At 37.6% G+C, this 14,888-nt stretch overlaps 1 protein-coding gene across 11 annotated transcripts in view; it reads left to right on the forward strand.

The window, feature by feature from the left end:
• Positions 1–1,789: 1,789 nt before the first annotated feature.
• Usp40 (ubiquitin specific peptidase 40) overlaps positions 1,790–14,888 on the forward strand; it is a 66,852-nt gene continuing 53,753 nt past the window's right edge. For 2 of the 11 annotated variants that reach the window (XM_071619522.1, XM_027941712.2), the window contains exons 1-7: positions 2,270–2,917; positions 2,991–3,208; positions 5,789–5,856; positions 7,024–7,137; positions 9,138–9,302; positions 11,050–11,196; positions 14,530–14,673. In XM_071619522.1, the coding sequence (XP_071475623.1) occupies positions 2,829–2,917; positions 2,991–3,208; positions 5,789–5,856; positions 7,024–7,137; positions 9,138–9,302; positions 11,050–11,196; positions 14,530–14,673 (945 nt within the window). In that variant the 5' untranslated portion in view covers positions 2,270–2,828. The other 9 variants (XM_071619525.1, XM_071619524.1, XM_071619531.1 and 6 more) reach the window with 9 other exon arrangements.

The raw sequence follows: 14,888 nt of genomic DNA on the forward strand, positions 1-14,888 counted from the left end.
AAGAGAAAGAACTTTATTATGAAGAACCAGCTGATTGGAAGATGGCAAATGATCATCCTAAAGGACCATCTTGCCAGAAAGCTGATTCAGGAACAACTATATAGGAGATGCAGTCTGGTGGGTACATTCTCACAGGTGGAGGTCGGTAGTAAGATGACATATATCTGGGATTTTTGTTGTTTTGTGGGGGGCAGGGACTGAACCTACGGGCACTTAACAACTGAGCCACATCCCCAGTCCTTTTTAAATTTTTTTAATATTTATTTTTTAGTTTTGGGTGGACACAATATCTTTATTTTTATATTTATGTGGTGCTGAGGATCGAACTCAGTGCCTTACGCATGCTAGGTGAGCACTTTACCACTGAGCCACAACCCCAGCCCCGCCCCAGTCTTTTTTTATATTTTGTTTAGAGACAGAGTCTCAGTTGCTTAGGGCCTTGCTAAATTGCTGAGGCTGGCTTTGAACTCACGATCCTGCCCAAACGTCCCCAGCTTCTGGGATTACAGACATGCACCACCATGCCTGGCTACACATCTGGTCTCAATTACCTAGTCACAAGATGTTTTTCAGTTCTTCAAATCTCAAGGAAAAAAAAAAAAGTTTATTTTTGTCCTCATCTTTTCTTATTATTGATTAGTTTGTCTATATGCACTTCCTGGTGTTACACACAATGGATAGGCTAGAGGGGTAACTGCCCAGAGACTCTGTTGTTCTATCACCACACTCACAGTAATGAAAGAAAACATACTTGACCTCATTATTGTGAAAGACAGGTTTGGGTGAAGTTATATATGGAGCTGAGCGATCTGATCTTAATGTATGGCTTCTGTGGGAGAAGAGGAGCCATGGAAATGGAGCAAACATTATCCAGGCAATACTCTTTTTTTGAGTATGGGATTCATGGACAAGTCAAAGTTTCACATACCCAAGACTTGTATCCTGGATGAGGGGGGAAGGATGTGGTATTAAGAGGCCACTCATTCACTCAATAAAAACTTGTTAATATCTGGTAATGTGCCTGGCACTGAGGAGGTTCGGCTGTTTACAAGGCAAAGCCTGTGTCCTCATGGAGCTTTAATTACCGCGGTCATTCCTGATCAGGGCATGGAAGTCTGCAGAATATCTATTGGGAAGAGGGAGACGAAGCAGAGCAAGCAAAAGAGAAGTGAGGATAGAACAGCAAGGAGCCAGGCGTAGAGTCACGAGGGGGGGGTCCTGGGGGGGCCAGGTAGCCAGGCTTTGTGAAAGTTGAGGGCAGACTCTTCCTGCCAACCCTGTGCCTCCACTTCCTTCCAGCCAAAGCTCCCTGGACTTCCCAGTCACACCAATCTCCCGCCAATGTTACAAAAAGAAATTCCTTGGGTAGTCTCGCTTGGATTTTCCCCTTCCAGCTTCCGCTACAACTTCCTGTTCTCAGTCTCTCAGAGCTTTAGCTGAGGCCAAAATTATCCTCTTCCTGTCTCCCACGTTCACCTCTGAACGGAAGCTGTATTAGATAAGGAAAGTCCCGGAAGTGGAGCCTACTCGAACTTTGAAAGAGCCCACAGAAAGTCCTCAGGGGGGAAAAGGAGATCATTTTGAGAGTTTTCGTTTGTTTGTTTTTGCTTTTACTGCCTTCTTACGTACATTACTTACAATTCGTGAAGATGAAACACTGAGGAAGGTACAAAGTTTCAGGGGCACCCTGGGAGGAGCGGCGCGCGAGGCACACTGGGGGGTGCGGCACACGGGGCAACCTGGGAGTCTCGGCGCGCGGGGCACCCTGGGAGGCGCGGTGTGTGTTCATCCTAGCGCTTCCGGAGACCCGCCCTCGCCAACATGGCGGCGCCCAGTTGGGGCACGTCAGATTGCTTCAAGTTTTGGCTGGGGTCGGGGTCTGGGCTTTAGGCAGCAAGTGGGACCAGCGCCCGGGTCCCGAGAGGGACGTGGGAAACTAGGGACGGTGGTGTGGTGTTGCCTAAGGCGAGCGAAGAGCGGCCCGGGCCTGCCCGGGGTCGAGTCGCGCTCCTGAATCGGGTCGGTGATTGCGGGCCGCGGGGACTTGCGCCCGGTTGTGGGCCTGCGTCCCGTGCAGGGCTGGAGGGCAGGAACGCCCGAACCTCGGTCGTGGATTGAGGGAGTCGGGAATCCAGACTTTGACCTCGAGGCCAGACCCTCGAGTTCCACTTCTTGTACTTTTCTTCTGAGGAATGAGTTGAAAAGGATAATTGTCCTCCGGGTTTCCTGTTTCTTGGAAACGGCTAGGTGCTTTGTATTTCTCTTCTCCAAGGACCCTCCGCCACACTCGATGTAGAGTTAGGCGCAAGTCACTTGGGTCCCCGGGGCTGACATTGCTGTCGCCGATGTGCACCGATGTGCACGGGAGACCTTCAGACTGCATCGTTTCAATGGCAGTCTTCCTTACCCCGAGACCTCTTCCCTGCTCTCTAGTTTGAGGACAGTATCCTAAACTGCTATAAAGACGATTAATTTGATGCATTTTATCATTAAGATATACTCGGGTACAAAGTCCTGAGGCAGAGATTTTAGTAAATGAATGATGGTCCAAAGGCCTCTGCCAATTCTCAGAACCTAGGCGTTGCCACCGCTGAGGGTGGATTAGGTTTGGTGATGGGTTTTCTTTCTTTCAATGATGATGCAAATATGCCTTTTTAAAAACAGCCTTCATTTTTTGTGGGCCAAACTCTGCATATTAAGTGCTCTTTTTTATTATGTCATTTGTTTAAATGACCCCTACAGGACATATGGTATCCCATTTTACCTATGAGAAAACAGGCTAAATAACTTGCCAAGGGTCACACAAGTTAGTTAGGATACTGGCAGGGATGAAAAAAATTCAGATTTTGCTGTTTCCAAAATACAAATTACATATTTTCAAAAGAACCATAACAAAATGGACAACTGTAAGTGTAAGGTAGGGAGATTTGGGGGAAGTGTTTTTTTTTTTTTTTTAAAGCATTTATATAACATATCATTTCTTTCTAAAGGATAGTATTTAGTTTCACAATGTTTGGGGACCTATTTGAAGAGGATTATTCCAGTGTGTCAAATAATCAGTATGGAAAAGGGAAGAAATTAAAGACTAAAGCTTTGGAGCCACCTGCTCCCAGAGAATTCACCAATTTAAGTGGAATCAGAAATCAGGGTGGAACCTGTTACCTCAATTCCCTTCTTCAGACTCTTCATTTCACACCTGAATTCAGAGGTATGCTGTATTACATACATTTGAATAGTAATATGTACCATCCTCTTTACATGTAATTAATTGTACAAAATCACAAATAGACAAAGGATCTTAAAGATGTGTTCCATGCTATGTGTTTATTATTGCAAATATAAGGCAAACTGGTGGTTCTCTCTACAGAGAAATGTGAGGCTTAAATTATTGTAAATGTATTCTGTGTGATTATAGTGTTTAATCACAAAATTAAAAATAAGATAATATATTTCCTAATTCCCACAGTTTAAAATGCAAAATAAAGACAATTCTGTCTCTAGTAGTAGAATTTATCATTGTTATTTCTATTTTTGAGTTGAAAACTTTCTCCAAAGTAACAAACACTTAATCCAATTTTACCTAAACAATTATATTCTAACTTTTAAAGTGGGTAGGATTGTCACATTATTTATACACATTCACAGTTGTTTGTCTTCTTTTCTGAATTCCGGAGAGCTCTGACCCTGATCTGATCTGACTTGAATTTGTTTAACCTCAGAACCATAACCAGTGTGAAGCTATTCAGAGTCTTTAGTTATCTTATTTGGGTGAATATAACACTTCCTTCATATTCTTAAAGTTTGGAAATTCTGAATTCCGAAAATCCAAAGTCTTACTGTATGGGATTAGCTATGTTAAAAGGTAATTTATTGTGAAGATAAAAGAACTCTCCCAGAAATCAACTCTGAATTCACTGGACCCTCGATTTCTTGCCTGTGTCTACATGTTTGCAGCTTTCTCCACATGACTCTTAACATCTGTGTTTCTTTGATTCCAGTATGAGCATTATTTTACCTTCACAAGGCCCTAATTGGGACACTCCCAACTGTCACACGACTTTGTAGTTCAGATCTCTACAGGGTCTCCAGATTCTGAGGATAGACAATCCGAATCATCCTATATCTGAGTATATGATCCTCTTCCTACCACTACAAAATTTATCAAATCTTCATGATGTCTTCTGCTTCTAAGCTTAGAAAGACTTTCTCCTCCAGAAATTTTGACCCCTTCCCAGGACTGTTTTAATGGATTGAACTGCATTATAGGATTTAAAAGTGGTACCTCTTGTCCTTGACCCCATTTCTGTAAAAAGATCTCCTTGCTGAAGTCAGTGAATCCTCTTAGAAATTTTCAGTATTAATAACCAGATTCCTACCGGACGCGGTGGCACACACCTATAAATCTCAGCAGCTTAGGCTGAGGCAAGAGGATAGGGAGTTCAAAGCCAGCCTCAGCAAAAGTGAGGTGTTAAGCAACTCAGTGAGACCCTGTCTCTAAATAAAATACAAAACAGGGCCTGGGATGTGGCTCAGTGGTCAAGTGCCCCTGAGTTCAATTCCCAGTAGCAAAAAAAAAAAAAAAAAAAAACAGATTCCTAAAAGGGATAAAACTTTTTCATGTTTTTATGTGGTTGAACTTAAAGGTTAACTTGAAGTAGAAAAGTAACATCAAGGAGAGACTGAGGAGGAAAGTGAAGGGATGGAACAGGTCATGGAGAATACCTGGAGGTAGGAGTAGGGCAGAAAGCCCCAGGTCAGCTTCTACTTGGCTGGCCAAGCACATGCTTTGATATCATAGTGTAAAATGTACTCTTATATGGCTTAGTATGGTTCTGATACAGATTGAAGGGGGATGCGATTTAGAAACAATAAGAACTACAGAGCACTGAGGAGAAAACGGAACTTTTGGAAGAGTAGTTTAAGGAGTAAGGCTAGGTTAGGTTCCATTGTCCTCCTGGTACACTCTCCCACAATAGATAGAGTAGTGAAAGATGATTATAAAAGTCCTTGTATGGTTTTGTGCTTTAACCTGTAGATTTGTTGTTAATGTTTTCCTTGTCCCATCACTAGTAAGGAATTTAACTTTCACCACAGTAATTGCTAGAGCAGCAGGGATTTTTAGTAGAGACACACTCTCCCCTCTCTAATCTCCCTGGAATGTTGCCAAGTCTCTGAAGGAATTTCTGCCAGTTTGTATACAGACTTTTAAAAAATTCAGATATTTCCCCATTGGTTCATAAACTTACATGTTGGATTATAAAAAATTCTGGAGCCTGGCCTGGGGTTACCAGCTTCTTTTTCCAGATAGGATCACTACTACCATCTGTTATTACCCTCAACATGGAAAAGATGTTTTTATACCAATAAAAGGAAGGGAGCAATCTCCAGGTAAAAGATGGTCCTGCCAGTGAAAGGCCCATTGGGAGACTCCTGTGATGTGAAAATACAGACTTGCAACATTTGTACTTTCTCAAGGTTCCTCCTGGCTGGCAGTCCTACTGCCATAGACAATGGGAAACAAAGAGTCAGTGTGATTGGTAATGGTTCTATGTGCAGAAATGAGTGATTTTTTTTTCTTTTTTTTTTAATGGATCTTCCATACTGAAGCCTTAGCGTACCACTTTATTTTCTTAAAGTCAGTGATTTTAAAACATTACAAGAAAACAAAATGTATAGATTAAGGGTGTAAATATCATAACAATCATATTCTGAACCTTTTATTTTATGGTAGTCTTGGCTTTCTAAACATTTTTCTAAAATGAAATTTGATTCTACTTTTTTTTTTTAGAAGCTTTATTTTCTCTTGGCCCAGAAGAACTTGGTTTTTTAGAGGATAAGGATAAACCAGATGCAAAGGTAATAAATTTGATTTACTGGGGCATTTTGGAGTATTGAGGAAATGTTTCTTAATTTTATTTATTGCCAAGTATGTCTTTATTTTTATAAGGTGGCCTATATTTAATTAGCAATGACATTTTCCTTCCAAAAAAGAACTACTTTTCCAAATATAATGCTGCTATTGCTTTATAAACATACTTCACAGTGCTATATTTATGTTGTTTATTCTTACTTCTGATATTTACAAATTACTCACACTAGCTCATCCAAACATCTATTTAAAATATTTACTTGCAACAGTGAAAACAACTAAGACCAGTATTATTTCAATTTGGTACTCTGAAAATACATTAAATAAGGAATTTGCTTATTATTTTATATATTCTGTAGTAAAATCATGTTTAGTGCAGATCTAATGATGTTCTTCCTGCTTAAACTTCATTCAAACAGAAGTCTCTCATCACTTTCAGGCTCAGATTTATACTTAACCATAGTATTTCATGATGCAGCCCAGTACTTCTCCAACCATGTGGCAAAGGACCATTTTTTTGTGGTTTTTTTCCCCCAGTTTGTTGCAAATCAATATTTTCCTAGTATATTTTTTAAATGTCATGGAAATGTAAAATTGCTGTACAGCTTTCTAAATGCATATTCTCCCTTTTAGCCCTTAAAGTCTGACCTGCACACTGGTCCCTGAGAATCATTCATTGCTCAGTCTGCTGGGCCCTCCTTATCTTGAATAAGACAGGAATAGGCATGGAGCCAGCAGAGAAGGAGGCAGGGTGTGATTTGTCCCATGAGTGAGAGATGTGTGCCTAGAAAGTTCCTACATTCATCTTTTGGAATATATCTGTTCCAAAGATATCTTACAGAAAAAATGAACTATTAGAAATTCTAAGTGCTGTCAATCTATGATCATTTGGGTGGTTATTAGGGCCTATGTGAATTTAAATATTTACCTGAACTGTGCCAAGGTAGAGAACTCCAGATAACATAACTTTTAGGTTTGAATTAGAATTTTCAAATAACTGAATTCTAATTAGTTCTCTCTTTAAGATGAATAATTTATGAACTTTGTTCTAAATGAACTAGGAAATAAGAGAAAACTAGTATGCATTTCTTTGAAGAACCCTCACTTGGCCCTTGAAAGAGTTCATTTTGAAATGCATTCGTTTCTCACCCCAGGTTCGAATCATACCTTTGCAGTTGCAGCGCTTGTTTGCTCAGCTTTTGCTGTTAGACCAGGAAGCTGCATCCACAGTGGAGCTCACCAACAGCTTCGGGTGGACTAGCGATGAGGTATGAAGGGCCCTGAGTAAGTTGCCAGCGGTAGAGAAAAAAAGTCAATGCTGGTATGTCATGTTATCTGACTTCCTTTAGTTTTGTCTTAGAGTCTCAACATGCTTGAATGTTTCCTTCTCACAGTAAGTAATTATAATCACAAGTGTATTTTTGGATACTCACAGTGTAGGTGACACCACATTGTCATCAAAGAGGTAGGACATGGACTTTGAAGGGAAGTGGCGTGATAGTCCCTAAATAAGTGTGTTAAATTTGAGGTATGGGGCTGCCACCTCAAATTAATTCCCTTTTCCTTCCCTTTAAAAAATTAACCATTTAATTGAGCTATACATGCCATAAAATTCACTCTTTCAAAGGGTACAATTCATTGTTTTTTAGTATTTTTACAGAGTTGTGCAACCATCACTACCATCAGTTTTTAAAAACCTTTTCACCAGCCAAAAAAGAGATCCCATATCCATTTGCAGTCACTCCCCCATCATCCTATTCCCCTAGCCCCTGGCAGCCACTAGTCTGTTTTTTGGTCTTGTGGATTTGACTGTTCAGGACATTTCATGGGAATGGAATTGTGCAATATGGGACCTTTTGTAATTGGCTTGTTTCACTGAAGATAATGTTCTCCAGTGTATTCATCTAGAGTTTGTGTTCATTCCTTCTTACTGTCAAATGATATTCTGTCGGTGGATACTACACATGGTGTTTTATGATGTAGTCCTTTGTTGATGGCTTTTCCTATTTATTTGTTTGTTTTTTGGTACTGGGGATTGAACTCAGAGGTACTCAACCACTGAGCCACATCCCCAGCCCTATTTTATATTTTATTTAGAGACAGGTTCTCAATGAGTTGCTTAGCACCTCGCTTTTGTGAGGCTGGCTTTGAACTTGTGATTCTCCTGCCTCAGCCTCCCAAGCCCCTGGGATTATAGCCGTGTGCCACCAGCCCGGCTTCCCTTTGTTTTTGATAGTGAGCATCTACTAAGTTACTGGTTTTATAATTCTTAAAACTAGGAGGACCTTTTCTATTTTATTTTTTCTAAGTAAAATTTTAAAGAATGAAGTTTAACTGCTGTAAGTTTTCTGTTCCCTTTGAGTCAGTGATAGAGGGCAGATTTATATCTTTGGGTATCTTGTACTTGAAAAGACAAAAAACAATCGCAGCCTTACCCCTTACTCCAGCTTTCATCCCCTTCATCTGCTGCTGGTCATGTGAAACTTGTTTTTCTATTGTCTTCCCTCACTGCTTCCTCTGCACTCTGCATATGTTCCTGTACCTCCTTTCTGCTTTTCCTATCAAAGTCAACAATGATATCCACATACCAAGATCAGAAGTCACTTCTCTGTCCCCAGCTCCTCTCAGTTCCCAGGACCCACCCTCCTGTTTCTTCCTTGGCAGATCTTTCTCCTCATCTCTGCTTCTTTAAATGGCAGTACACACCCTTGGCTTGGTTCATAAATTGTTCTTAAGGAATGCTAACACTTAGCTCAGATTTAAGCACATTCCATGTGGAATTTTTCTGAGTATTATGTTAGTTTTATTTTTTGTTGTTTTATACTTCAAAGCAATAAATTCTGTACCTTCTCTAATGTTGACAGTTACTCATATTCACCAGCCACTGTGACTTAAGTGAGCTCCACCTATGCACTCGCTGCCAGCTCTGAAACATGGTCAAAACCTGCTGTGCTTCTGTCTTGTCTCCCTGTGGCACAGCCATGTGTGCAGTTCCCCATGTGATGTGGGCACTTTCCTTTTTAGTGGAGTTGTAAGTTTACAACCCACACGACCTACACGTTTATTTCTGTAGTAGAAGTAAAAGCAGGTAGTGATCTCTTAACCTGCTCTTGGCTTATTTTGCTTAGTCATCCTTATATCTGATCAATGCTTATCTTTGAATTGCTTTATAGATCTTGGGTTTTTGTAAACTAGTGCTGTATTCTTAAAATCTGTTTTTAAAAACTTGAAGAACAAAATTACTTTTTAAAAATTACCTGTTTTGTAGGAAATGAGACAACATGATGTGCAGGAACTGAATCGAATTCTCTTCAGTGCTTTGGAAACTTCTTTGGTTGGGACCTCTGGCCATGACCTCATCAATCGTCTGTATCATGGAACCATTGTTAACAAGGTTGTTTGTAACGAATGTAAGAACATCAGTGAGAAGCAGGTGAATTCACAAGAGTGTTAGTAATAAATTATATTGTAAATTACAGTTCATGTAATTAAGTCTGATAAAAATGTTTATTATTATAAATAATTTATCAGTTTTTTCTGTTTACTCTGACTACACCTGAATCATCAGTTAATAATACAGTTCCCCATGTGAACTGAAAGAAGCAAATATCTTAAAACAATATTTTACTCAATACTCTACTATTTAAAAAAGAGTTTTGGGGGGAAGTTTGAAAATACAAAAATTGGTCTCTTTGGAGAATCCAGTATCATCATGGTTAGACTATTGTAAATAAAATTAATTAGGTAAAAAAAAATACTGAGAATATTTAAATTGACAAGCATCTGTAATTAAATATTAGAGTTAGTTTATTAATATCCTTCAGAAAGTTTATCTCATATGTGCTTATGTTTATGTATTAAATATAAATTTCATTACATATAAAGCTTTTATAATTCTCTTTACTAATGTAACCTTCAGTTCTTTTAATAATACTGATTGTTCATTTAATATGATTGGAAACTAGATATTAGAAGTTTGCTCATGTAAATATAATAATCTCTGTGCTTTACAAGTCTTATACAGCTAATTATTTCATCACTGAACTCTAATAAAAATCTTCTTTTGTTATGGCAAGAGTAAAGAAAGTTTCTGTATTTGTATGAGAGAGAAATGCTATTTTCTAAATGTGTTTGTTGCACTTTTGGAAATATAAATATGTTACTTGTGTTTTTGTATGTGTAGGTATATATGTACACATACACCTGCACATTTATATATATATATATATTTCTCTTTTTATTTTCTAAGAAGTAGTTGGGGAACAATAAAAACAGTGCTACTTGGCCCTTATTGCCTGTGCTAATAGAAGCTCTTTTGGTCAGCCTGGTTTGAAAATAATTAATAGATCATATTTCTTTGAATTATTGTATGATTGACTTAGTGCTAATGTAATAATTCACACAAAGTACTTGTGAAATACAATGTATAGAAAGCACATTATAAATTGTGGACTTTAATTTTTCACACATATATTTTAAACCTAAAGTGTTAGTTTTAATACTCGAGAGTTTTACCATGAACTAAATAGTGCTTTCTCCTTTATCAGACCTCATAGTCCCTTAAATAATGCTGTTGCATACACACAGAGAACCATAAATGATTTATACTTGCCAAATTATAATAGCACTTATTACTAAAAACATATTATAATTCAAATATTCTTATATTAGAATAGATAGACTTCCTATTTGCAAAATACCACCCTCCTTATTTTCATAGAAACACTTGTTTATCGTGGCTGTACATAATTATTTTCTTATATAACTTCTTCAGTGTATCTTAAACCAACCTTAGCAAAAGAAATTGAAGAAATAGAATTTATGTGAGATAAAATTCAACCCTGCCTTTGCTGTTATTAATTCTAGTCTAAAGACTGAAACAGTGCTAATGAACTTTGCGCGGGTGTTTTGTATTTAAGTCAACTATATGTTTTATTGCATTTAAACTTACAAATATCTTCCTTTATCAATGTTTTCTTGATACATTTTATACTAAATGATAGCTTGATTTAGAAAGGAAAATTTTGTGTTATGAATGTCATAGTAATGAAGACATCTTCCTATGTACACTGTTTTAGGAAAGATACACCTGATTATTCCCAGTGTATGTTTGAGTTGGCAGTGTGTTTGTAAACATCTGTGAAATTGTTTTTTCAATATTGCATTCTTGTATACTTCAGGAAGACTTCTTAGATCTAACAGTAGCAGTCAAAAACGTATCTGGTTTGGAAGATGCACTCTGGAACATGTATGTAGAAGAGGAAGTTTTTGACTATGACAACTTGTACCATTGTGGAACTTGTGACCGGCTGGTTAAAGCAGCAAAGGTAACAATGCCTTCCTTTTTCCAGGGTGCCCACAGAGAACTTGGTGGCAGCCAAGTCACCGGAAGCCACCTATGTGATAAAGACTGAAGGATACACTTGAAGCTCTTGGCTCAAGAATAGAAAAGACATTTTATTTACTATCTTGTCTTTTCATTTTTTTACAGTGAAGAATTTTTTAAATCTTTCATCCTAACAGCTGTCTGAACTTCTTTTTCTCCCAAGAAAAATGTTTTTTATTCCTCAATTTTTCTTAAGCTGCTTTTTTTGGATAAATTCCTTGCTTTTAGCAAATCGCTGTTATGAAGGAGATAGTAGTATTTCTGTTTTTATTCCCACCATCAAGAAGCTTGCCGAGCATTCCTTTCTGTTTCCTGCTACTAAAATAGGTGGCTCTCTTTAATTTCTCAATATGCAATTATTTTCTAACCCTGACATATGTCCTCTTTCGCTTGAGCACATTCCATATGCACTTTCCCACTTGTGGGTCTTGACCTTGTTAGTCATGGTCTTCAGCACAGTACTTCTGGATTTCTTTCAGGATAGCAAAGCAAAATAGAAGATGGAGAGACAAGATGAAAGCAACTGATTTCTTTTATAGTGTGAGCTAAGAGAGAAAAGTAAAATAAGTCAGTTAGCGTAGACTTCTGATATTTCTCAAATTTGTCATGTTCCTACTTAGAGTCATTTGTAGATATAATTCATAGTTATCCTAGCTTCCAGGAAGGAAGAGCCGCTTTGACAAGTGAAATGAGAGTCAACTCCCATTTAGCTTAATGGAACACCTCCCCAGTGTTATTTTCATACATCTTAAATTTTGCCCATTCCAGCTTCTTTATGATGTGGCTGTGATTTATTATATCAGCACTTTGGCATTGCTGAAAATCGACCACATGTTGACATTTTGTCCCAGTTTTGATGTAAGTTCTCTGTGCTTCACTAGCTGAGTCCTTTGAGTCCAGGGTGTCTTTCACTGGACAGATTTTAGAAAAACATTTTTTTGTTTTTTTAACATTTGAGTTGGTTTTTTATTTCTCCATTTTACCTTCTAGCAACCATATGTATTTCCTTTTCACCATTCTTTCACAATTGTATGTGATTTCTCAATATGGAACTTTTGTTTTGTTTTTTTTCAGTAGTGAGGATTGAACTAAGGGACATACCTGAGCTATACCCCCAACCCCTTCTTATTTTGAGATAGGGCCTTACTAAGTTGCCCAGGCTGACCTTGAACTTCTGATCCTCCAGTCTCAGTCTCCCAAATAACTGGGATTACAGGTGTGCACCACCATGCCCAGTAGAATTGTTTTGTTTTTTTTTTTTAAACATTTTTATACAATTTCCACCAAAAACATTATCAATGCTAATAAATTGCTAGGTATTAGTAATTCACTAATATTAATATAAAAGGTGCTTATTACAGATTATTTCTAAATGTCTGATATGTCTGTGTGTGTATAAATTCTTAATGCCATTTCCCATTCCTCTGGCTTGAATGTGCCATTTCTGCACTTCTCTGGCTCTCCTCTCAGCACCTGTTCCTATGAGCAATGAAGCATCAACCCTGCTGCTGTAATTTTTACCTAGGTAGTTAACTGTCCCACTGTTACTAGATGATGTGATAGACTATTCATAAACATTGTAAACTTGAGCTCAGTGCGATCAATGGTTATTGAGCATTATCGTAAACAGCTACCACAAAAAACATACCTGTGTAGTGGATCCATAATGCCAAAGACATGTAGCACTATTCCTATGGCTGACAGTTAACTGAACTTTTCCAACAAATAAAATGAATATTAATTTAATACACAATACTGATTTTGTATCCTGGAGATGATAGAAGTAAATGTAATAAAAAAGTAAACCCTGTGGCTATAGCTTTCACAACAGTCTTTGAAACCAGGATGAAGTTTACACTGTTTAATATATGTTTTCATATATTGTACTCATTATTAAACCTAGAGAGAGAATTACCATTTGTTTACTCATTTTGTACTTCACCTGTGGTGTTAGAACTACTATCTGATAAGTATAAATCTCAGCATTTGGAAAAGTCTTAGATACTTACTTAAACATTTTTTTGTTGAACTTAATTTGCATTTTAATAAAACAGGAACCCTTTGCTAACCCTAACCTTCTGCTAAACAAATACAGTTTTTTTATATACCTAATATTGTTGGTTTAATTCTTTTTTGGTGGAACTTCTCTATTGTGGAGTATTTTTCTAGTTGCCATGTATTTGTTGCATTCTGAATTTAGGTTTGGTGTGCTCTTTGAGTAAATGTAGATTTTCCTGTCCTTAGCAATCTTTTCTAATCATATAATAGCAGAGTTTCTGTGTTATTTTGGATGCATCCATAGAGCTTGTCTGAAAATCTGCCAAGTTATTTTATGGCTGGGACTTTTTATTTAACTTTTTTTACCCACTAGATTTGTGAAATTATTATTTTAAATATATGTTTAACAGTGTTGGGTTTATATGATTATGGCCATTACTAAGAGGTCTGGGGACAAGTGATGACTTTTTTTTTTTTTTTTGGTACTAGGGGTTGAACCCAAGGGCTCTGAGCCACATCCCCAGCCCTTTTAAATTTTTATTTCAAGACCTGTTCTCATTAAGTTGCTTAGGACCTCCTAAAGTGGCTGATGCCAGCCTCAAACTTGAAATCCTCTTTCCTCAGCTTCCTGAGTCACTGGAATTACAGGCATCCACCACTGCACCCAGCTAAGTGATGACTCTTAAATAAAAATCATCTTAATGTACTATTTAGTTTTAAACTAAGGAATTAAAACAACAAAAATACCTTAATCTGCTTTTGAGTTTTAAAGTAGCAACTATAAAACTCTGATCAATAGATCTTAACCATTGGGATTACAGTCCTTTTAAAAGTCTAATTAAACTGTGGATCTTCTCCCTAGAGAAAACGTATACACTTAAACTTTTCCTAATTCATGTGTTCAGAGCTCAGGTAAAATATGATTATGAAGGAGCAAAGGAAAAGGCCAGGAATTGGGCAGAAAATAGGAGCAGATGGAGAGGGATAATGAGCAGTTACAACATGTTCATCAAGTAGGATTTTAGAATGGCAGCTCTGAAAACAACAGTAGCTTGTGAAACTTTTGTGAGCATAAATGAGTGATATCAATCACCCTTAGTCCCATAAAATAGATGAGATTCCTCAAGATATATTATTGAACCCATTGTTAATGACTGTATGTGAGTTAAGGACCTGTTTCTCCTAAAGCTTACAGGTGTTTTTTTTCATACTTTAAGTAACATTATCCTTTCACATAACTGCTTTTTAAAAACTTTGTGAATTTTTCTTTTAACAGTCGGCCAAATTGCGCAAGTTGCCTCCTTTTCTTACTGTCTCATTACTAAGATTTAATTTTGATTTTGTGAAGTGTGAACGCTACAAGGAAACTAGCAGTTACACATTCCCTCTCCGGATCAATCTCAAGCCTTTTTGTGAGCAGGTTTGAATTATTTTATTTTTAAATTCTTTCTTTTCCCCTTCTATATTTGAATCTTATTGACCTGATGGAAGTTTATTACAGAATTCCTGAACCTTAGCCCTGTTAACATTTTGAATTTAGTCATTCTTAGATGTGGAGGACTGTGCTGTACATTGTGGGATGTCTACTAGCATTCCTGGCCTCTTTAGACTGGGATGTGGCTCAGTGGTAGAGCA

This window comes from Marmota flaviventris, chromosome 11, assembly GCF_047511675.1.
Source record: "Marmota flaviventris isolate mMarFla1 chromosome 11, mMarFla1.hap1, whole genome shotgun sequence".
NCBI classification, from domain to species: domain Eukaryota; kingdom Metazoa; phylum Chordata; class Mammalia; order Rodentia; family Sciuridae; genus Marmota; species Marmota flaviventris.